Source organism: Diospyros lotus, chromosome 8, assembly GCF_014633365.1.
Source record: "Diospyros lotus cultivar Yz01 chromosome 8, ASM1463336v1, whole genome shotgun sequence".
Taxonomy (NCBI): Eukaryota; Viridiplantae; Streptophyta; class Magnoliopsida; order Ericales; family Ebenaceae; genus Diospyros; species Diospyros lotus.
In genome coordinates this window covers 29,821,716-29,846,064 of record NC_068345.1, presented here as the reverse complement: position 1 = coordinate 29,846,064, position 24,349 = coordinate 29,821,716, and the positions used below count along the sequence as shown (strand labels likewise).

The following is a 24,349-nucleotide window of genomic DNA, read 5'->3' as shown; positions in this document are numbered from 1 at the left end:
ACAATCTACAATCTACAATCTACAATCTACAATATACAACTCAACACTCCCCCTCAAGCTGGAGCATGCATATCATATGCACCAAGCTTGTTACAAATATACTCAATTTGAGGACCCTTGAGGGATTTAGTAAAGATATCTGCTAACTAGTTATTTTGAATTGACAAAATTTGTGGTAATATAGTAAGATAAAATTTCCTCTCGAATGAAGTAACAATCTATCTCGATATGTTTGGTCCTCTCATGAAAGACTGGATTGGAGGCAATATGTAACGCAGTTTGATTATCGCAAATTAACCTCATCTGTGATATCTCTCCAAACTTGAGTTCTTGAAACAATTGTTTTAACCAAATAAATTCACATGTTGCTAGGGCCATAGCACGATATTTTGCTTCTACACTCGACCTTGCAACAACATCTTGCTTTTTTACTTTTCCAAGATACCAGGTTCCCTCCAAATAGAACACAATATCCTGAAGTAGATTGTCTATCAAATGGAGAACCTGCCCAATCTGCGTCAGAATATCCAACTACCTGAGTATGACCCTTGTCCTTATATGATAGTCCTTTACTTGGAGCTACTTTGATATATCTGAGAATTTGGTCAACTACATTCCAGTAGTTATCACAAGGAGATTGTAAAAATTGACTGATAACACTGATTAAGAAAGAATTGTCAGGTCGAGTGATAGTGAGATAATTAAGTTTTCCCACCAGCCCGCAATATCTCCTATGATTTGCAAGAGGCTCCCCCTGTTCTGGTAAAAGCTTTACATTAGGATCCCTAGGAGAATCTATAGGTTTATAATCAAGCATCCTAGTTTCTTCCAAAATGTTTAACACATACTTTTGCTGAGAAATAACTATACCAGAATTGGAGCGAGCAACTTCGATGCCAAGGAAATACTTAAGTAACCCCAAGTCCTTAGTTTGAAAATGATGGAAAAGATGTTTATTCAATTGAGCAATGCCATCTTAATCATCACCTGTAATGACAATTTCATCCACATAGACTACCAAGTATATACACTTCTCCTATGATGTGTGTTTGTAAAAAACCGAATGATCAGACTCACTACGAGTCATACCAACTTCCTGAATAACAACATTGAAGCGACCAAGCCAGGCTCGTGGAGACTTTTTTAAACCATATAGTGAGCGACGAAGTTTACAAACCAAACTAGACTCCCCTTGAACAACAAACCCAGGAGGTTGCTCCATATAAATCTATTCTTGAAGCTCACCATGTAAGAATGCATTTTTAATGTCCAGCTGATACACTAGCTAGTGGCGCATAGCGGCGATAGAGAGAAATAAACGCACAAAAGACATTTTAGCCACAGGGAAAAATGTATCACCATAGTCAAGACCATAAACCTGGGTGTACCCTTTGACAACCAAACAGGCCTTAAGTTGATCAATTTGCCTGTCACGACTAGCTTTGACAGTATAGATCTACCGACATCCAACAAGAGATTTTCCTAGAGGTAAGGGAACCAAATCCTAGGTGCCATTGGAATGCAAAACAGTCATCTCGTCTATCATTGCTTATTGCCACCTCGGATCAAATAGTGCCTCGCTAACAGTCTTGGGAACAGAAACAAAGGATAGGAAAGAAAGAAATCATTGAAAGGGGAAGACAGACGGTGATAACTAAGAAAATATAAATGGGATGAGGACTGCGAGTAGGACGGATACCTTTCCAAATGGTAATGGGAAACTGATCCTCAAAAGGTAGGATCGCGGCAAGTGGAGATGCCGGCAGCAGGGGTCACTGGGGCAATAGGAAAAGTTGGAGTATGCGCAGTGACATCATCAATACCATTATGAGATTGACTCGGAGAATGCCAATGATAAACCTGTAATGGGATAGAAGAGGGAGTAGGGATAACAGGAATAGGAGGACTAGATGGAATAGGGATGGCCAATATGGGATGACGCTCAGAAAGGGGGTGAAGAGTAGAAATGGGATGATTCAAAAAATGTAATATCAGCATAAAGAAAATAGCGTCGGGTGTCAAGAGAGTAACACTTGTAACCCTTTTGAAGTCGGGAGTAATCAAGAAAAATGCATTTGATGGACCGAATAAACAATTTATATCTACCAGGAGACATGTTGTGGACAAAGCTCGTGCAACCGAGGACACAGGGAGGAAGAGCATATAATGGTGATTAGGAAACAAGAGAGAGAGAGAGGAATGTTGTGCTGAAGAATAGAGGAAGGCATCCTGTTAATGAGATAGCAAGCAGCGAGGACAACATCAACCCAAAAACGAAGGGGAACATGATGGTGTAAAAGAAGGGTGCGAGCAGTTTCAATCAAATGTCTATTTTTACATTTAACAACCCCATTCTGCTGTGATGTATAGGCACAAGAGGACTGATGTAAGATCCCTAGAGATGACATAGATGTAGTAAAGGGGGCAGAAAAATATTTAGGGGCATTGTCATTGCGCAATACTTGAACAGATGTATGAAATTGCATTTTGACTTAGGCACAAAAAGATTCAAAAATTGAAAATAACTCAGAACAGTTTTTCATTAAATATAACCATGTGCATCTAGAATAATCGTTGATGAACGTGACAAAATATTGAAAACCTAAAACAAACACGACAACACTAGGACCCCAGACATCAGTATGAACTAAAGCAAATGGGGACACAACTCGATTATTGACATGCTTTGGAAAAGAAGTTCTAGACTGTTTCCCAAGCTGATAAGGCTCACAGTGGAAAGACAACAATGTAAATAGACTGGAAACCATCTTTTGAAATTTAGCCAAACTAAGATGCCCCAAACGGTTGTGGAGAAGAGCAGGAGACTCACTCACTGAGCAAGCAATGGGAGATTTAGGAAGGTTGAGGTGATAGACCCTGCGACTCACATCCAACGCTAAGCATCTTTCCCGTATCGCGATCCTGGATAGTAACAGAATTGTCATTGAAGGTGACAGAACAATTTAAGGCAAGTTTATTGACATATACAAGATTAAAAGGACAACGAGGAAGATAAAAGACATAATCTAAAGGTAGAGAAGGTAAGGGTTCGGTAGTACCAATAGCTTTAGGAATTGCTTCGGAATCATTGGCCAAAGTTACGGAAGGTAAAGAAAACAGAACTAGTAAAATGAGAGAAAAGATAGGATTACCAGATATATGGTTAGAAGCACCTGAGTCCAGGACCCACGATCCTAAAGAGGATGACCGAGCAAGACAGGCAGTGGAGTCACTGGATTGGGCGATAGAGGCAGTTGAGGATTGCTAGGATGTCTTATACCTTAGATAACTCGTTATAGTCAACCCCAGTGAGAAGTATAGAGTTTGATGGATGTCCATCAGAAGATTTAGACCGAGATCCTTCAACAGAAGCAACATTAGCACGAGAAGGGCGACCATGTAGCTTATAACACTGTTCCTTAGTATGCCCTCACTTTTGACAGTAGTTATACTTGGGGCATTTGCCTCGATTACCACCACGATCTCCTCCTTGTGCTCCATGACACTGAATATGCGAAGTTATGATTGAATTATCACCTGTGAAAGAGGTAGTCGCAATAGGAAGAGAGGAAACCCGAAGAAGACGGGAATATACTTCATCCATCGTAGGGACGTTAGGACTGGCAAAGATCTGGTCACGAACATGAGCAAGCTTAGGACCAATAGCATCAAGGGTACAAACCATGAAGAACCTATCTCTCTGAGACAAAAGGGGTTAAAATAAGCCAAAAAGGAAGGCTGGATGATTTGGAAGAACACAGAAAACAGAGTGATAGAGACTCGTTCGGAGCACCGATGAAGGTGGATAGTGACGATAGTAGATTTGGGCTAAGCAGGTCTAAAACAACAACAACAACGATAGCAGCAATAGCAGGTGAGACACAGACGCCGGATTTGGGAGGCTGGATCTAGGTAGATCTGAAGGTTGGCGGCGACTGGATCTGTTCAAATCTGAAGGTTGACGGCCAGATCTAGACAGATCTAAAGGTTTGTGACAGCCGGATCTGGGCAGATCTGAAGGTTAACGACCAGATTTGGGGAGATTTGAAGACTAACAGCTAGATCTGAAGACCGACGACGGCCAGATATGAGCAAGACGCAGTCGAATCTAAAGACTGATGGCTGGATCTAGTCAGTGGTGGTCGGATCTGGGTGATGGTGTTGATGGGCAAGATCGCTGGTGAGGCGGTCGCAAGCAAGGTTGGGGGTGAGGCGGTTGCGGTCAGGTTTGTTAAATCTAGCGGTGGCGGCGACTTCACGATGTCAATGACGGCCGATGCTAGTGGCAATTTTGCGAGGTTAGTGATGGTCAGGTTTGGCAGCGACTTTGCGAGGTTAGTGACGGTCAGATTTGGCGGTGACTTCACGAGGTCAGTGACGGTCAGATCTGTTTGTGTCAACTGAAAAAATGAATGGTCTTTTAATCTTGTTCAATCAAGAAGCACACGAGTACAATAAATAACAATCATCTTCTTGCTAATTTTAGGAAGATTCTAACTGCTATACAAGAACCTATTTTTAGAAACTATAAATAAAGAAACAAAAGGCTATATACAGATTTACATTCTTACTTTAGATGATCCTATCCTAGGCACAAGATCACAACTAAGAATAGAAAGATATAAGAGACTAATTGATTGACTAAAAGAACAGCCAATCGTAATCCTTAGATATCGGCTGAATTAGGAAGCTTCCATTCCTTGCTGCTGCCTTGCATTAAATACTCGCTAACACTCCCCCTCAAGATTGGAATGGATATCATCCATCCTAATCTTGCTAGAAAGTCTTCGAAATACCATTGGAGGTAATCCCTTTGTAAGAATATCCGCTACTTGATCACAAGAGGAGACATAAGGAGTGCAAATCAAACCATTGTCCAATTTTTTTTTGATAAAATGTCTGTCCACTTCAATATGCTTGGTTCTGTCGTGTTGAACTGGGTTGTGGGCTATATTGATTGCAGATTTGTTATCACAATAGAGCTTCATAGGACCTTGCCATTGAATTTTTAAGTCCTCCAAAATAATTTTTAGCCATAACAGCTCACAAATACCCAAAGCCATAGACCGGAATTCTGCCTCAGCGCTAGATCGGGCTACAACATTCTGTTTTTTACTCCTCCATGTCACAATATTCCCTCCTAGGAAAGTGCAATAACCTGAAGTTGATCTCCTATCCACCGTTGAACCTGCATAGTCTGCATCAGTATAAGCTTCAAGAGTCAAATCATCACCTTTTTTAAACAGAATTCCCTTGCCAGGCGCTCCTTTAAGATAGTGAAGTATCCTATAGACTGCTTTCAAATGAGGTTCTCTCGGATCGTGCAGAAATTGACTGACTACTCCAACCACATAGGCGATGTCCGGCCTAGTGTGAGCTAAGTAGATGAGTTTCCCAACCAGCCTTTGATAAGACCCTATATCCACTGCATTTTCTCCTAGAGCTTCTCCTAACTTGTGATTTGGATCAATTGGGGTGTCCACAGCTTTGCATCCCAGCATCCCTGTTTCATTTAATAAGTCGATGATATATTTTTGCTGAGAAATAAAGATACCTTTTTCCGAATGAGCTACTTCTATTCCCAAGAAATACTTTAGTCTCCCCAGGTCTTTAATTTCAAACTCTCGAATTAGGCATTCTCGCAACCGTTGCATTTCGGTTTCATCACTCCTTGTAACCACAATATCATCAACATAAACAATAAGTATAGTGATTCCCCCTGAAACCAAATGCTTCACAAATAGAGCATGATCTCCTTGGCTTTGCTTGAACCCTTGAGCAACCATTGCTTTTGTAAAACGACCAAACCATGCACGTGGTGATTGTTTCAAGCCATATAGGGCTTTATTCAACTTACCCACCTTCTTTTCCTGATTAGGAAGCTCATATCCCGGAGGAATGTCCATGTACACTTCCTCTTTAAGGTCCCCATGTAAAAAAGCATTTTTGACATCATATTGGTGTAATTTCTAGCCAAGGTTAATTGCTAAGGATAGAAGGACCCGAACTGTATTTAATTTCGCAACAGGAGCAAAGGTGTCTAAATAATCAATACCATATACCTGAGTATACCCTTTGGCCACTAATCTGGCCTTATAGCGGTCTAGGGAGCCATCAGCTTTGTACTTGACAGTATAAATCCACCGGCAGCCTACAGGGTGCTTTCCTTCAGGTAGATCAACAATTTTCCAGGTCTGGTTTTTCTGTAGGGCTGCCATCTTTGCTTCCATGGCTTCTCTCCATTGCTTATGTCCTATTGCTTCAGAAAACGTCTTTGGAACAAAGGTAGTATGCAGGATAGTGAGAAAAGTTTTGTGAGGAGAGGATAGTTTTGAATAGGAAAGAAACAAATGTAATGGATGTTTGGTGCAGGCTCTAGTTTCCTTGCGAAGAGCAATAGGCCAATCCAAATCATTAGGGAGATCGGCAGATTCAAGAGTCACAAGATTGGGACTTTCAGGGCTGTTGTTAACAGCAGTTGGAGATTCCGTGAGGATGTTACCTGAGGTTGAGTTGATAGAATCAGTAACTCTGTCATCTTCAAGAGTAGGCTCTGTGGAGGAGGATGCTGGATCTGGTATAGGAATTTCAGCACCTTTTCTTCTTGAGTAAACCTGTAATGGCCGAGGGGATTTCGGAAATGATTCTGTCACTCCTGTTTTTTGGGTGCTCTCTGGCTTAGCAGCCGGTAAAGGAAACAAAGGTTGATTCGGGCAAGTAGGAGTAGGAACCATAGACTGATTTGGGTCAAGAGATGAATGATCGGATTGATGGAAATAGGACTCTTCTTCTGTAAAGGTGACATCGGCTGACACAAAGAATTTTTTTGTAGGAGGGTGATAACACTTGTAACCTTTTTGAGTGGCTGAGTACCCAATAAATATATATTTTATAGCTCTTGGGTCTAGCTTACCCCTGTTAACGGAAGGAATATGAACAAAGGCACTACACCCGAACACCCTAGGCTGCAGACTTGGACTGATCATACGACAATCAGGGAATGACTTAGTGAGCAATTGGATTGGACTACAAAACCCCAGAAGCTGAGATGGTAAGCGGTTGATAAGGAATGTGGCTGTTAGAGCAGCTTCCCCCCAATAATGTTTGGGAACATTATGATGAAAGAGAAGTGCCCGAGTAACATTTAGAATGTGCCCAATTTTCTTTTCTGCCACTCCATTTTGTTGGGGAGTGTAGGGACAAGATGATTCATGTATGACTCCCTGTTTTAGGAAAAAATTAGATAGGGAATGATTGAAAAAATTTCTAGCATTATCTGATCTAATCCTCTTAATGCTCACTCCAAACTGATTTTTAATCATGTTGAAGAATGTGGGAATCACATTACTTATATCAGCCTTAGTTTTTAAAAGATATAGCCATGAGGTTCGAGTATAATCATCAATAAACACTACAAACCACTTTGCTCCAGAGATATTAGACATAGATGAGGGACCCCAGATGTCACTATGAATAAGGGAAAAAGGTGAACAAGACCTTTTATTTGAGGAAGTAAACGTGGATCTCCGATGCTTAGCCATTTCACATACAGAACAATGAAAGACAGCAGTACTTAGACCCTTGAATAAATCTGGAAACATGTTTTTGAGAAGGAAAAAAGATGGATGACCTAATCTGTAGTGATGCAACCACAGTTGGTTTTTATTAGACTGAGCTAAACATGATATGATCTGATCTTTCCCTTGTCCTCCCTGCTCTCTAGGTTCCTCAAAAAGAAATAGGCCTGCTTTCTCTTTAGCAAGTCCAATCCTCCTCCTCGTGCCTTGCTCCTGCATCTCGCAATGGGTTGCACAAAATATGATATTGCAATTAGAGTTTGAAACAAGTTTATGAACAGATATTAGGTTAGCAAAAAGTTTGGGGACGTGCAACACATTTTTAAGGGTGAGGTGCCGATTAAGAATCACATCACCTTAGCCTGCCACAGTGGTTGAAGAACCATCTGCTAAGGTGATTTTTCTGGAACTAGGACAAGGAATATAAGAACTGAAATGGGTTGAAATTGGTGTCATGTGATCAGTGGCACCAGAATCTAAGATCCATGAGGTAGGGGAATTATTTTCTGAAGCATATAGGCTATAAGATATGGTAGAGATACCTGTGAGAGTAAGAGAGGCTACACCCTCAGTTTCTGTACCTTTTCTGAGGGATTCCAATAGTTTTCTCAGCTTGTCAATTTCCATTTGATTCAGCTCTGGGACATTTTCTTGCTCGGGTTCCTTTTGATTTTGAGGCTGTGGGTTACTGCTGGCTGTCATATACACCTGGCCAGAATTCTTCCCTGAAGATCCTCCCTTATTAGGCCACCCATGAAGTTTCCAACACTTCTCTATGGTGTGCCTAGGCTTTTTGCAATAGGTGCACCATAGGTTATCTCTATCAAAGGGCTTCTTCTCATCCTTTTCTTTGTTTTGGGCCTGACCTTTTAGAGACAATAGAGCCGAAGTTTCTATTGGATTGGTTTCTAACATAACACCTCTCCTTCCTTCTTCTGCCCGAACTATAGAAATAACTTCATTGAGGGACGGTAAATCTTCTTTTCCAAGAATCTGAATTCTCACAGCATCAAAATCAGTATTTAGCCCAGCTAGAAGATCATATATCCTTTCCTTTTCAACAAACCTCTTGTGTAATGCAGCATCTTCGCTGCATGTCATCTTTAGACACTGGTAATGGTCTAATTCCTGCCACATAGTTTGCAGAAGATTGGCATATTCTGTGATTGATCTAGTACCTTGCTTTGTTGCTGCCACTTTAGTTCGGATCTCATAGATCTGGGCAGCATCTTTGATCTTGGAATATGTCAACTTGATAGCCTCCCAAATCTCCCTTGACGTCGATAGGAACATCACCGTGTCGCTGATTTTAGGGACCATAGAATTCCATAACCATGACATTATTAAAGAGTCTTCTTCGTCCCATGTAACAAACCTTGGGTCATCGGTCTTAGGGCCAGTCCCTTCTAGGTGACTAAGCCTCCCTTTGCCCTTAAGAATGGTCCGAACCAATTGAGACCACTTCAAATAATTCTTACCATTTAAATGATAAGCTATCTGAAGGCTTGGCAGATCTCCACTAGTATTTCCGCCATTGTTGCTGGTCATTGAAGGTTCAGCCACTCTCGCATTGCTGGAATCGGTAGTCTCAAGGGTTTGAGTATTAGACATGATTCAAGCTGGACTGAAGAAAGAAGGAAAGGATCAAGTTGAACCAAGGAGGAAACGGCCACAATAGTTTCACAGATCGGAAAGCTATTGTCTTGGCTCTGATACCATGTCAACTAAAAAAATGAATGGTCTTTTAATCTTGTTCAATCAAGAAGCACACGAGTACAATAAATAACAATCATCTTCCTGCTAATTTTAGGAAGATTCTAACTGCTATACAAGAACCTATTTTTAGAAACTATAAATAAAGAAACAAAAGGCTATATACAGATTTACATTCTTACTTTAGATGATCCTATCCTAGGCACAAGATCAACTAAGAATAGAAAGATATAAGAGACTAATTGATTGACTAAAAGAACAGCCAATCGTAATCCTTAGATATCGGCTGAATTAGGAAGCTTCCATTCCTTGCTGCTGCCTTGCATTAAATACTCGCTAACAGTTTGATCTAGTGGTGACTTCGTGGGCGAGATCTAGCAGTGGCGGTGGCGGTGGCGGTGTCGACGTCTTCATGGTCAGATTGGTGGAAGGGGATGTATGCCGGAGCTGGAGGAGACTGACGCAATGGAGACTTAGATCTAGGGTTTGTTTGATGGCTTTGATACCATGTGTAGAAAGATAGATATTTTCTGTATTACCAAACTAATAGATTACAACCTATATATATACAAACACTACATTGGTCATGACATATACCATGACATAAGCCTAAGGCTAACCCTAGGAGAGATACACACACAACAATATACAATATACAACTCAACAGCCACAATAGGATAGGGGCTAAAATATTTTGGACTCAGCTTAGAGGCTGGTAGGGAGGTGTAGCCGTGTAGGGATGGCGTAGAAATTGCCTTACCTTGAGATAGACCATATCACCTACCTCAAAAGTCTGTTCACTTCTCTTGCCATCTGCTACCTGTTTCATTTTATTATGGGTTGTAGTCAACTCTCTTTTAAGCACCGTTAGCATCTGCTGCCTTTGCTGGAAGTAATGTCCCACTGCAACCACAGTAGGAGAAGAATCTGAAATGGCTGGCATCATAGGAGGCTTATATCCAAACATAGCCTCAAAAGGACTCCGTTTAATAGCACTGCAGTAGCTGGAATTATACTACCATTGTGCTAACAGGAGCCACTTATTCCAGCTCTTGGGTTTGGTGAAGCACATACACCTCAAGTATGCTTCCAAACATTGGTTGATGTGCTCCGTTTGTCCACTTTCTGTGCTGTAAATGGGTGAGACAAACTGATGAAATGGCCGAATTTAGTAGGCGGTCCACTACCCAACATTTTTTCCTTCAGATTTCGGTAGACCCTCCACAAAATCCATGGAAATTCCCTCCCATACCTGCTGCAGCATTGCCAAAGGCTGCAGCAGCCCGGGGTAAACCACTTGTTCGTGCTTTCACCGCTGGCATATTGCACAAGACAACACAAATTCTACCACTTAACTTTTCATTTTAGTCCAAAAGAATAGTTGTTTTACCTTGTGATACGTAGCACGGATTTTGAATGGCCAACCAAGGGAGAACAATGAAGGGCCTTGAGAATTCTCTCCTTTAGGGGCTTGTCATCCCTCACCACCAATCTGCCCTTGTACCTGACCAGCCCATTATTAAGTGTATAACCCACAGCTCTAGTAGGTTGTACTGCCAATTGGGCCAATATCTCCTTAAGCCATGCAGTCAGCTCATAGCTGGCCTCCGATTCCTTCATCCAATCGGGAACTACAGCTGTGATGGCTTGGCAGTCTCCCCTTTCTTCTCTTCTTGAGAGGGCATCAGCCACCATATTCTCTTTTCCTCTTTGGCACTGAATGGTATAATCCAACCCCATGAGCTTGGAGACACCCTTCCGCTGTAGCTGTTGTGCAGCCGCTGTTGAGATAAGAATTATTGGCTTTCATGCTCTGTTCTTATCACAAAAGGACTGCCCTCCAAGTAATGGCGCCATTTGTCAACTGCCCCTAACACTGCCAACAATTCCTTGTCATAAACATTGAGTCCCCAAGTGTTTTTGAGACAAGGCTTGGCTGATATAAGCCAATGGCCGACCCTCCTGTACAAGAACTGCTCCAATTCCGGTGTCAGACGCATCTGTCTCCACAGTAAAAGGCTTGGAAAAATCAGGCAAAGGTAACACTGGGGCCATAGTCATGGATTTCTTTAGGGCTATGAATACTGCCTCTGCCCTACGGTTCCATTGGAATCCCTCCTTTTTAAGCAACTCCATGAGGGGTTTGCTGATCAAGCCGTAACGCTGAATAAATTTCTGATAGTAACTGGTCAACCCCAAGAAACCCGGTAATTCCTTCACTGTTTTAGGCTTAGGCCATCCCACCATTGCTTCAACTTTCTTTGGATCCGTTTTCACACCTCCACAAATCTGTCTCCACAGTGGAGGTGTATTAAGTGTTGTTCAAAATTTGGGCTATAAACAAGGATGTCATCAAAGAAAACAAGGATGAACTTCCTCAAATAAGGTAGAAAAATCTAGTTCATCAAGGCTTGAAAAGTAGCAGGTGTATTAGTTAGTCCAAAGGGCATAATAGTGGATTCGTATAGCCCTTGGTGGGTTCTAAAAGCTGTCTTAGGAATATCAGATGGTGCCATGCGAATTTAATGATATCCGGACCTTAGATCCAGCTTAGAAAAGTTTTTTGCACGAAATAACTCATCCAATAGGTCATCAATCAATGGTATAGGAAATTTATTTTTGATGGTGTTAGAGTTAAGCTGTCGATAATCTATGCAAAACCTCCATGTTCCATCCTTCTTTTTGACTAGGAGGATTGGAGATGCATAGGGGCTTTGGCTGGGGCTGGATGATGGATGAGTCTAACATTGTTTCGACTTTCGATCCCCGTTTTTTGAATTGGAGAATACCTATAAGCTCTAACATTGACAGGGGCTGAATTTGGTTTAAGATGGATAGAGTGGTCCAAAGGTCTTTGGGGTGGCAAAGAAGTTGGTTCTGCAAATAGATCCTTAAACTCTACCAAAAGTGAATGCAAGTCATCTGAAAATTGAACCTTATTCAAGAATGGAGAGTCAATACAAATAGCTGCCGGTTGAGGCACCTCCTTAGGGTTTCTGTCCACCTCCATCTCCACAGCATGTATGGAATAAAGCTGTGCTATCTGCCCCCCTTCCTTCAACATCATCTTCCTCAGCTTTTCCCCTTTGATCAGCTTGCATTCTCCTTGTTCAATACTTGCCCATTAAGGTCAGCATCTTCCCATCAATCACCATTGTGACTTCTAACTTATTAAAGTCGAAAATCAGAGGACTCACAGTCCTCATCCAATCTACACCAAGGATCACATCACAGCCACCCAATTCTAGAATTCGCAAATCAGCCACAAATTCCTGCTGCTGCATGATCCATTTGAACCCCATACATTTATAGTGACTGTACATTCTACTCCCATTAGCTACAGTTACCGACAAGGGAGTCATGGTTGTCAAAGAACATTTAAGATTTGTAGCTGTGGCTTCACTAAGGAAGCTGTGGGTGTTTCCACTGTCTATGAGCACCATTAACTTCCGTTTTCCCACATGGCCTCTTGCCTTGATAATCTGCTCCATAGGGCTTCCCTTCAATGCATGGAAGGAAATTTCCCCTGCTTCCTCTCCTTGCACTTCTTCTTGCAACCCTTCTTCTTCTACAGCTTCTTCTTCTTCCTTTTCCCCATCAGACCCCTCCATATTCATCAGTTGTCTCTTGCATTGATGGTCAGGGCTATACTTGTCTCCACACTTGAAACATAGCCCTAATTATCTTCTCTGCTCCATCAAATTTTGCTTACTGCCATTATTATTGGGTAATGCCTTGGCTGCTAGTTGATTAGGCCAGGTAAGCAAGGGCCTCTAGTTCCCACACCACTGTGTCCTGCCAACAGACTTGGCTTGTAGCCTAGTCTAGGGTCATTTCTTGCAGCCTAGCTTTTTCTGCTGCTTGCCTCACAGATGTAGGCATCATCATCTTTACCATGGGCCGCAATTCCTCCCTCAATCCGCTAATGAAACTGGATGCCAAGTACTGTTCAGTGAGTCTCGGCTGCATAATGCACACCATGGACCTCAATTTCTCAAACCAGGCTTGGTACTCCACTACGGTCCCTTCTTGCTTCAATTTGCTGAATTCCTCTACTACATCCGCCATACTTTTCTCCCCAAAACACTCATCACATAACCCTTTAGCAAAATCTGTCCAACTCCCCTACATTCCCTCATCTTGAACCCACCCTTGATACCAAGAGTCTGCTACATCACTCAAGTAGGCCACAACCAGATTGATCTTCTGTTCTTCTAAAATTCGGTAAAACTGAAAGAATCTCTCACATCTCCTTATCCACCACCTTGGTTTCTTCCCACTCAAACATTGGAATCTCCAATCTTGGCATAGGGGCATGGATATGAGTCAAAGGTTGCAGATTCCTCACCTGGGTTTCTTGAATTGCAGGCTGATCCACTTCTTCAAGAACCCCTTGCGTTCCCAAGTGATTGCCTTGATGCGACAAAATTGGATCAGAGGCCTGCCTTGGCGGAAATTCTAGCAACAACCGGAATTGGGGCAAGGAGGACAACATGCTTGGCACACTGTTGATCCTCTGCCCTTGCCTCCTTCGTTTCTTGGCATTGCTCAATGGCTTCTTGTTGCTTCTCCGTCGTAGCTTGATGTTTCTCTGCCACTACCCTCATGGTTTCCCTCCATTCCACTAAGTCCTCCAGAGTTTGGTGCATAGTCTCTTGAGTATGGGATATTCCAAATTCCGTGGCCTCTAGCCTGATCTCCAATTGCTTCAATATTGTACCCTCGGCCATGTCGCCTTACTCCTCAATTGCACTGGGCCCCGTGATTGCTTGGTCTTCCCTTGTCACACTGGAGCAGCCGTTCCCAGCTTCTTCCAACGCTTTCCTCACCGTGATATTTTTGTTGCAATTTCCCAATGATCTTTCCAACTTGTCGTAGGTCTCTTTTAAAGAGCCTCTAGCCACTTCCCCATCTGTTCCCAACCACCTAACTAATCTAACAGCCATGCTAGCTGTTATACAAAGAGTTAGTTATTTCCCTTTTCCCGCCTAACCTCTTAACCCCTTTCAGTTAGTCCTCCGAACGGCTTATACACTGTAACAGCTTTCAATTAGTCCTCCTAACAGCTTCTCCTCCCCCCCCCCCCCCCAATTACAATCATATCCTCAAGGTCATGACATTATCAACTTTGTTCCAGGCAACAAGTTGATTCTGTGATCATGGTTTTGAGGCGGTGGTGAAGAATTTCTTGGTAAAATTTCTTTCTCATTCATTGACAAGAGAGCTGTACATTATATAGGAGAAAAGCCTATTCTAAATATGGACCAAATTCTAATTACAAGGAAAGTATCAATCTATTCTAAATATGGACGGAATTCTAATTACAAGTATAAATCTAGAGAAAAACAAACAAAAGGAAATACAGAATTAAAGACATAAATTGCTAAACTAAAGCAATTTCTGAGTTTAGAATAGAAAATCTATGAGTAATTTTGGGAATTGTAACAGGTGTTAACCCTTGAGGTTCAGCAAAAAGGTCAGCAAACTTCACAAATAACCTTTCAACCTTATTACCATCCATCCCAGGTTGGACTGCAGCCCTACAAGCTACCCCATCCAATTCTGAATCAACCTGTCCTTGCAACCTCACTACCTGGTCACCTTATTGAAACACCATTATCATGTGCACGAAATCTCATTCAATTTTGCCAAGCATACTCAGCCAATCCACTCCTGAGACCGCATCAAACCCTCCTCATTGGAGAACAAACAAGTCAGCCATGTATTTCCACTTTCTCATGGTAAACTCACTACCTGGTCAACCTTATTGAAACACCATTATCATGTGCACGAAATCTCATTCAATTTTGCCAAGCATACTCAGCCAATCCACTCCTGAGACTGCATCAAACCCTCCTCATTGGAGAACAAACAAGTCAGCCATGTATTTCCACTTTCTCATGGTAAACTCACTACCTGGTCAACCTTATTGAAACACCATTATCATGTGCACGAAATCTCATTCAATTTTGCCAAGCATACTCAGCCAATCCACTCCTGAGACTGCATCAAACCCTCCTCATTGGAGAACAAACAAGTCAGCCATGTATTTCCACTTTCTCATGGTAAACTCAGCTCGTTTGCACAACCCAGTGATTCTCACTCACTCTCCATTAGCCACCAGGATTGAAAATTCCTGTTTACCCTCTAGAAACTCTGTCAATTGTATTTGCTAATGTGGGACTCACAAAACTATTGAGTTCTACCCGAATCTATCAGACTTAGTACTAGAATCCCTGTTACCTTAGCATTAACCTTCATGGTTTGAGAAGTTGTCACGCCTGTAATTGCATGTAATGTTGTGGGGGGCTGTGGTAAAACTTCCCTGTTCTCCTCCTGGTCAGTTTCCCCATTCACAACCAGATTAGTACAAAACAGCTGCATGCAACAGTGTTTGGTGTGAATAACTTGTCGCAATTAGAGCATAGGCCCTTGGCGTGACGCTTTGCCATCTCCACACATGTCAACCTCTGCTTGGGAGGGGTATTCGATCTTGGTGCCGCCATCTGGTTACTAGGATGCAGTCTCCCTTGTGGACACCCCATAGCTTGTTTAGACTCAAAATTCCTTTGTTCATAAATTCTGGCCAAACATATAGCCATTGCTAGACTCCGAGGCTGCTATACTTCTACATCAACCCATATTGATCCTTGCAATTTACTGACATACATGTCAACCTCTTGTGATTCGGTCATCTTTTTAGACCTTGCCAACAATTGCTCGTCTTCGTTGATAGTTCGCCACCGATCTCGTTCGTTTCAGTTTTGATAGCTCCCCAAATCTGCTTCCTTGAACAAGGTGACCAAATTTGTCATGGTAGTTTTCCTTGGATTCAATCTAAATCAATGTGAAAGTGTCCTTTTCAAAATTCAGAAACCAAATATGTGCCTCTCTTCCAGGTGGAAGCTAGGCCCACCTTTTCCTCTTCAGCAGTTTGCTGGTGTTGGAAGAAGTGCTCACACCGATTTAACCAAGGTAATGGATATATTGCACCATTGTAACAAGGGAAATCCAGCTTAGTGTAAACAACAACAACAACAACAACAACAACATATCTAGCCGTTATCCCACTATGTGGGGTTGGCTACATGAATTCTAGACTTCTATGTGGGTTGCATCCCAACAAATAGTTTGTCTAGAATTCATATTTGGATCCGACTAGGTTTTACGCTAGCTATCGGCTACCTAACGCAACCCTCCTCCTTTATCTGGGTTTGGGACCAACAGTGGATAATATCCCCTGGCGAAGTAATGATGAAATGAAATTTCAACACCATTTTCATATGGAGAAGTTTCATGAGATGGTGGTGAATGAAGATAATTGATATAGTTGTGTTCCATCACTTAGTTGACATGGTGAAACCAACAAGTACAATATGGAAACACAACCCTGGAAATCCAGCTTAGTGTAGCGTGGAACAAATCCTCCTACTGCTACAATGCCCTTAGTGAATTCTTGTTGTCTTAACCACTGCACATTGTCCTCTTTTGCACCTAACGTTGTTGAACCCACCTTAATAGAGTCCATATCGTGCATAAGGGTTTGTATTTATGTTGATTGTGTATATGAACAAAGGCAATGCATCCAAAGACTCAAGGAGGTATTTTGTGACTAGGTGAGAAATTAGGATAGAATTGAAATAGGACCTGTATGGGGCTCTTGTTACTCAAGACTTTAAAGAGAACCCGGTTGATTTGGTAGACTACGATCAAAAGAGCTTCTGCTCAAAAGTGTTTAGGGACATTAGTGTGGAATAGGACAGTATGAGTGACATTTAAAATGTGTTTATCTTTCCTTTCAGTTATCCCATTTTGTTCGACGTATCAATACAAGATGATTCGTGGACAATTTCTTCTTTCTCGAGAAAATTTGTAAGATTTTAATTAAAATATTCTCTTCCATTATCAAATCTAGTCCTCTTGATTGATATCCCAAACTGAGTAGTTACTATTTTATGGAAATTTTGAACTAACCTTTGTTTTTTCTTTCATTAGATACAACCACGTAATTCGAGTACAATCATCAATAAAGGACACAAACCATCTAACCCCTGTAAGACTTGCGGCCTTTGATGTTCCCCACACATCACTATGGATAAAAAAAGGAAGGTTTAGAAGCTCTTTGATTATTCAAAGGAAAGGAAACACAATGATGTTTGGCAAGTTCACAAATATCACAATGAAAATTATTGGTTGCAACATTTTGGAAAAGTGAAGGAAACATGTTCTTGAGTAAACTGAAAGGAGGATGTCCTAGCCTAAAATATTGAAGTCAAATTTTAGATGAGTTTGAAAGATTGGATGCATTGAAGGAAACACCATGAGCTTTAGAGAGCACCAATTGAGCATCACCCTAACCGGACTTGCTTGAATCCTCAAGGTAATGGAGCCCATTCCGATCCCTAGCAAATCTAATCATCCTCCTTGTTCTCAGGTCTTGAAAAACACAACGGTTAGCAAAAAAAATCACTTTGCAATTTAAATTTTTGGTGAGTTGGTGGATAAAGAGAAGGTTGGTAGAGAGCTTAGGAACATAGAGAACATCTTTTAGGGTGAGTTGAGGACTTAGACTTACGTGTCCTTGGCTGGCAACAATAACTGAAGATCCATTAGCAATAATGATTCTTCTGTTATTAGGGAAAGGTTTGTAGGTGTCACAATAGGTTGGGTCATGTGTCATATAATTAGTTGCTCTTGAATCAAGAACCCTGGTGTCACGATAATAAAAAACTTTGTAGTTTTTAGAGATTAAGCACTCTCCCAATTGAGCTAATGAACACACATTAGAAGATTTAGAGAAAGTCAAGAAAGGGCCTGATTTTATCAAGCTTTTCCCTTTGCAAAGTTCTTCGCTAGCGAACTTTGGCTTTTCTTGAGAAGTTCCTTCTCCTTTCATTAGATTGGCTTGAGGTTGCTGTTGGCCCTTAGTCCGATTGAGAACTTGAGCCTTTCCATGGAGTTTATAGCAGTTCTTTCTCATATGTTGTGGCTTCTTGCAATAAGTACACCATAACCCATCTCAGCTTGATGTTTTTGCCGAATCTGTCTTTTGGTTTTGTCCAAGGCCATTACTGTCCTTGTGCCCCGTTGATACCATGGCTGACCATTCTGTGTGTTGGGTCTCAAGCATAATTGTCCAACAACTCTCTTCAGTTCTTACAGTAGCAAAAACTTCAGTTAATGATGGTGGCCTGCTTCTCTCCTAGTATTTGAACTCAAACCTGATCAAATTCACTGTCAAACCTGCTAGAAACTCAAATATCTGACCCTATCCATATAGCTTTGAAGAGTATTAGCATCTCTTGGGCATTTCATCTTTATGTTTTGATAGAGGTCTATTTCAATCCAAAGTCCCTTCATGACATTGTAGTCCTCAGTGATTGAAAGAGTACCTTGTTTTGTCATTGAAATCTTCGTCTTGAGTTCAAATATAACTGCTGCGTCTTGAGCTTTAGACTATGACTGATGAATGGTTTCCTAAATCTCTCAAGCAGTTGGAAGAAAAATACAATTTTTGCTGATTTCAGGTTGCATCAAGCTCCATAACTGTGACATTATCATGGAATCTTCTTCATTTTGAAATTTGGAATCCTCTTTGCTAGGTTTGGTTCCTTCCAGGTGGCTAAGCTTTCCTCTCCCCTTAAGACGTGTCTTCATAATTGTGACCACCGAATGTAATTCTTTCCATCAAGTCAGTATTCTTTCATATTTGGAAGTTCTCCATTCAATGAATTAGTTGAAGGCTGCAAAACAAGCCCGGTTGGTGTGGAGGTAACGCTTCCTGAATCATTTATCACCCAAAAAATTGTAGAAGATTGATTATGGCTATTCAAGAAGAATAGAGTAGAAAGATGCTGGTCAGGCTAAAAAAAAGGGCAAGGGCGCAGAGGGCAAGGCCGATTATCAGCAAATTGCAAAAGGTGCAAAGAAAGAAAAAACTGGCAATAAGGTCGATTATCAGTAGTGAAGGCTGATTGAGAGAGAGCCCAAGGATGCTTTGATACCATGTGAAAAAGAATACGTTTCTATATTGTATTGTATTGTGTAACTGTACACTGTACACTAGGTATTTATTACAAGTGTGGATCCCAATTTAGGCTAGCAATCCCAAATAATTAGGAATTGGTCAACTCAATCAAGGAAGAAAAAAAATAAGGGAAGAATACCAATAAGGAAACATTATCTTATCCTAAGAAAAAGGAAACTCTAAAAACAAGGAAATAGAGATATTCTAGGAAAGAAACAATTACAGGAAGGAAATAATTATAAGAAAGATGAACAAGAAGTTGAAGATTGAGTAGAAATCATCTAACTATTGGAATATTGACGCGAGACCAAGGACAATTAGCAGAAGAAGGTGAGGAAGAAGAATGAAAGATAAGGGGAAGAGACGAGGGAAGGAACAGGGAGGTGAGAAGAAATGGTGGAGAAGAAAATTCAAGTAATCAATTTTGTGCAAATTCAAAATATCGTGAGCTTTGGTAGCAGCACTAAAGTCACTTCTTTGTGAAAGAAAGGTCACAGGTCTGAGTTGTGGAAATATAGCCTTCTTCCAAAAAAAGGGCAAAGCTGTATAGAAAAATGACCCTCCCCTGATCTTGCAAAATGGGAGCCTTGTGCACTGATGACGTTCTTTGTTCACACAGGACTGATAATTTATAAGCTGGAAATCCTAAACAACTAGAACGATGTTAAAATAATTCTATTTTAGTTACTAATTCAATAGTACTTGAAGTCTATCATAGAAGTAGTTAAAATTCAAATATGCACACAAAAAATAAATAAATAATGACATAAAAACAAAAACTAATGATATCATAAAACTAATGTTATCTAGGGGCTCCCACACATGACTGCACCAAATATATTGCCTAAATATACTTATTTAGGACCATACTACATGTGTCAATAATAAGCAAGATGCACAAGATAATAAAATAAGTTCAAACAGCCTTAATTCTATGTTAATAATCCTTTGCTTATATCTTATAAGAAACCATTGTTTTTTTTTCTGTGGCTTTGGAGTTGTGATGAGATTTCAGAAAGCTTCATGGATTATGAAACTGAATATTCAAGATGGTGTGCGTAGCCTGTGCAATGACATTTTTGGTGGCCAGAGCACCTTGGCTGTTATATTCCTTTTTCCACAATCACTTCATTTTCATTTGATTACATTACTGTCCTAAGCATGCTTGGAATAATGATATTCAATGCCCTGTTCTGTTTTTAAGGTTCGCCTAATGGTCAATTATGCTTGTCTTTGTTTTCTGTGTCCTTTTTCCATGACAGGTGAATCAAGGACTTACTGTCTATGGAAATAAGGGAAGCACTGATCAGCATGCGTGAGTTTCAGTTCTCATTTAGTCATTTAAATTATAAAGATGTCATCATAGCCTATGATTTAACTTGATTGTCCATTTCAATAGCTATATCCAACAGCTAAGGGAGGGTGTGCACAACTTCTTTGCGACATTCATTGAAGTGCTGCGTGATAGACCACCTGGCCATGACTGGGAGCTGGAACCAGGGGTCACATGTGGTGATTACTTGTTTGGAATGCTGCAGGTTAGTTTTCTGATGCCCCTATTTCTATGATATACAAAGATGGGGCTTGTTGTGTTAGTACATGCAATTTGGAAATGATGACAAGTGCAGATAATGACCAAATGACCATGTTCACAATCTTTAGTACACTATCGAGAGAGAGGATAGCTGAAGCCTTAGCTTCTTGCTAACGGCTTTGTTTCATTGTTGTTATTTGAGTTGAATGTGAGCCTCTTTGAGGCTTTGAATATGATCTTCAACCAACACTAGGATGGTTATATCTGTCTAATGTCCCCACAGGTTTCTTATGGACCATCAATTCCTTTTATGGTTTGACTATGACAGAAGGACTATAGCTACTCATTAGCCCTTAGAGTTGAAATTTGATCTTATAATACATATTAAACTTTGACCCTTTTTTTTTTTTTTTTTGCATCCACAGTAAATCCTTTGGGCATAGAAAGAATAATTACTTGTTACTGGTTACACATCACTGCCACATAGCCTCAGAAGCATAGATTAAAATTAAAATTTCAATTCATTAAGTAGGAGGATATGATTTGTTTCTCTTAATTATTCTACTCAATGGTGATTTGACTTTTTATGCAGGGAACAAGGTCAGCTTTGTATGCTAACGACCGAGAGTCCGTTACAGTCACTGTACAAGAAGTGACACCTAGATCAGTTGGGGCACTAGTAGCCCTGTATGAGAGAGCAGTTGGGATTTATGCCTCACTGATAAACATTAATGCTTACCATCAACCTGGTAAACACTTCACTTCCTTGCACACTGCCCTAGAAATTTGAGTGGAAATTTTTTTCTTCCAGCAGAATCATCCTGCACTAAACTAGTAAATCGAGCATCTTGTTCTGAATGATGGTTTTTTCTACATTGTGATCTTCTATTCTTTTATAAGACAGCCGTAAGACCAACTTTGTTATATGGCGCATATGTTGGGTAGTAAAACACTAATATGTGCAAAATATTAGTGTAACTGAAATAAGAATGCTAAGATGGATGTGCAGTATAAGGAAAGATAAAACTAATAAGGTTATTAGTAATGAGTTTGGAGTGGCTTTTATTGAAAATAAGATAGTGAGACATAGTTAAGATGGTTTTGTCATGTCATGTGAAAAGGACCAATAGAGGCTCCTATGAGGTTAGTGGACATAACAGAACAAGTAGTTAACAAAAAGAGGTAAAGGAAGACCAAGGAAAACTTTGATCAAAGGCATTTAGGTTTGATATTAATTATATGACCCTTGCAGAAGATAAATCCATAGATAGAAATGAATAAAGTTTTCATATGGTGGACCACATGTAGTGGGATAAAGGCATGGTATGTTGTTCTTCTTCTTGTTCTCATCTTCTGTTCACATACATGTTATTGTTTAATGTTATGTCAGGTGTAGAAGCTGGGAAAAAGGCAGCAGGTGAAGTTTTAGCTCTCCAAAAGCGGGTTCTTGCTGTGCTCAATGAAGCCAGGTAAGATGATCCTATTGCTTTTTTTGACAATCCAAGATCCGCCATGCATTTGTTTTGATATGGAAAGGGCCAACATAAATCCTCATTTATGATGTCGTGTTTTCTGTAAAAATAGCTGTCAGGAGCCTATACAGTTTGTAAATATGTGGAAATGCTATTATGATTTTTGAACCTTTTTAGGGCTTCACTTGTTGTCTTGTCTTAGACAGCTACTGGTTACAATGTCTACTGTGTGTCTCTAGCGTTTTCTAGAATAATTCCCCCGCCTCGTCCTGCCTGGGTGGCTCCGTTATCAATGCCCTTTTGTTTGTCTGAAGACTGCCTGCTCACATATGCAATTTTACGGCTGGGAATAGTTATTCCTTCCTTCTCTTACAAACAGTGCCCATGCACCCTCTTGATGAGACTGGAACTTGAAACCATTATTTCCAAAAAGGGTTAGCCTGACGACTTTTTCCATGCAATGACAAGGCATTTAAGGTCACTGCAAATTTGCTCCACGTCCATTTTAAAAATTGAACCGCCAATATGATGACCGTTGCTTTACAAAACTTTAAGGGTGTGTTTGATAGCACACATTTTTCATAAAAAATGTCTAATCATCATATGTAATTATTACACATTTTCTATAGAAACAATCAAACACCCTTAACTTTTTTATGGAAAATATGTGTAAGGTACAAGCATTTAAATTTTTTTTCTATGGAATTCATTTTCCAGGGGGTAGGGTGGTTTTTGTTTTATAGGCAATCATTACCTAGAATTAAATTCTAGGTAATGCAATCAAAGAGTGCCTAATTTCATTTGTATCCATTTTGAGTTTCCTTGCTTGGCTAAATGGCCTTTGACTAGTTTTGTTATTTTGTGCTTCTTTCCAGCTGCAAAGAGCCTGTTGAACCATTAACCCTTGACGAAGTAGCTGAACGCTGCCATGCTCCTGAAGACGCATGCACCATCCCTGCTATATATTTAACCAAGTACTTCGTGTTTTAATACAGCAGCAAATGCTAACTAACCATTCTTTTGTGGCAATCCTTGCAGATTGAGATAATTTTCAAGATTATCGAGCACATGGCTGCCAATGACAGAGCACTTATCGTTGAAGGTAGCTGTGGTTCTCCTCGCAGCATCAAAGCTTTCCTTGGGGAGTGCAACGTCGGCGAAATGTTCTCGTAAGATGGACTTGCGCCGCATCACCACTATGTTTCATGTAATTTGCCTGTATTTCAACAGATAAAAGAGGCTCCATCCCCCGGTTTAAGCAGTCAGCTTTGATCATTTGTTTTGGATCGAGGACAATTTGTTTTGGAATAATCTGGACATGAGAGATCCCGTGTGGCCGCCGATCCCACTCTCCATCAGGGCTTTTGATATATTGTTGCTGTGAATTATTGTAATCGATCTCACTTAATGGAATTAAAGCTTGTGATTATTGTTCTTGTTGATGATGCTTTATTCAGAGTAACAGAGTTTTTACTTTGAGAATGATTATTTTTGTTTCTGAACGTTATGGAGGCGGATAAATTAGCTTTGCACCAAATTGGAATGTTGAGATTTATACACTGCCTTCAATAGAAAATAAGAAATAGTTTATAGGAAGACAGAGATTGTGATCCTTCTAAATTTGCAATTTGAGGAGATCCACAACATCATATTCTGATTCACTGATTCTGTGACAGGAAAACTTTAATATAAATGAATAATTTTCAAAACTTTAGTGTATTTATATATAAATAATATTTTAGATGATAATGATTCAAAAATAATAAGTTGATTTTAAGAAATGTGGACTAACTATTTCTTTATTGAAGTAGGAGTCTGTTACACTCACTATCTCTATTGAGGATTAAAAGGGAGAGTACGGATTTTTATACATTCAACTTGTTTTGTTTATTTATTTACGATCTTTAATTCTTTGTATCTCATATTATATTTTATTCTTTATCTAAAATAAGGCATAAATTTTGAATTCCATTAATGTGGTAATAGTATGGAATCTCTTTAATCCCAGTTTATTCACATGCACGTA

At 40.3% G+C, this 24,349-nt stretch overlaps 1 protein-coding gene across 2 annotated transcripts in view; it reads left to right on the top strand.

Annotated features, from left to right (window-relative positions):
* Positions 1-23,811, top strand: part of LOC127807527 (glucose-6-phosphate isomerase 1, chloroplastic-like) — a 44,789-nt gene extending 20,978 nt beyond the window's left edge. The window contains exons 9-14 of one of the 2 annotated variants that reach the window (XM_052345436.1): positions 20,580-20,632; positions 20,717-20,855; positions 21,444-21,600; positions 22,242-22,320; positions 23,199-23,265; positions 23,362-23,811. In XM_052345436.1, coding sequence (XP_052201396.1) covers positions 20,580-20,632; positions 20,717-20,855; positions 21,444-21,600; positions 22,242-22,320; positions 23,199-23,265; positions 23,362-23,496 — 630 coding nt within the window. In that variant the 3' untranslated portion in view covers positions 23,497-23,811. The remainder of the gene's footprint in view (positions 1-20,579; positions 20,633-20,716; positions 20,856-21,443; positions 21,601-22,241; positions 22,321-23,198; positions 23,266-23,361) is intronic. The other variant, XM_052345437.1, reaches the window with a different exon arrangement.
* The last annotated feature ends 538 nt before the right edge of the window (positions 23,812-24,349 follow it).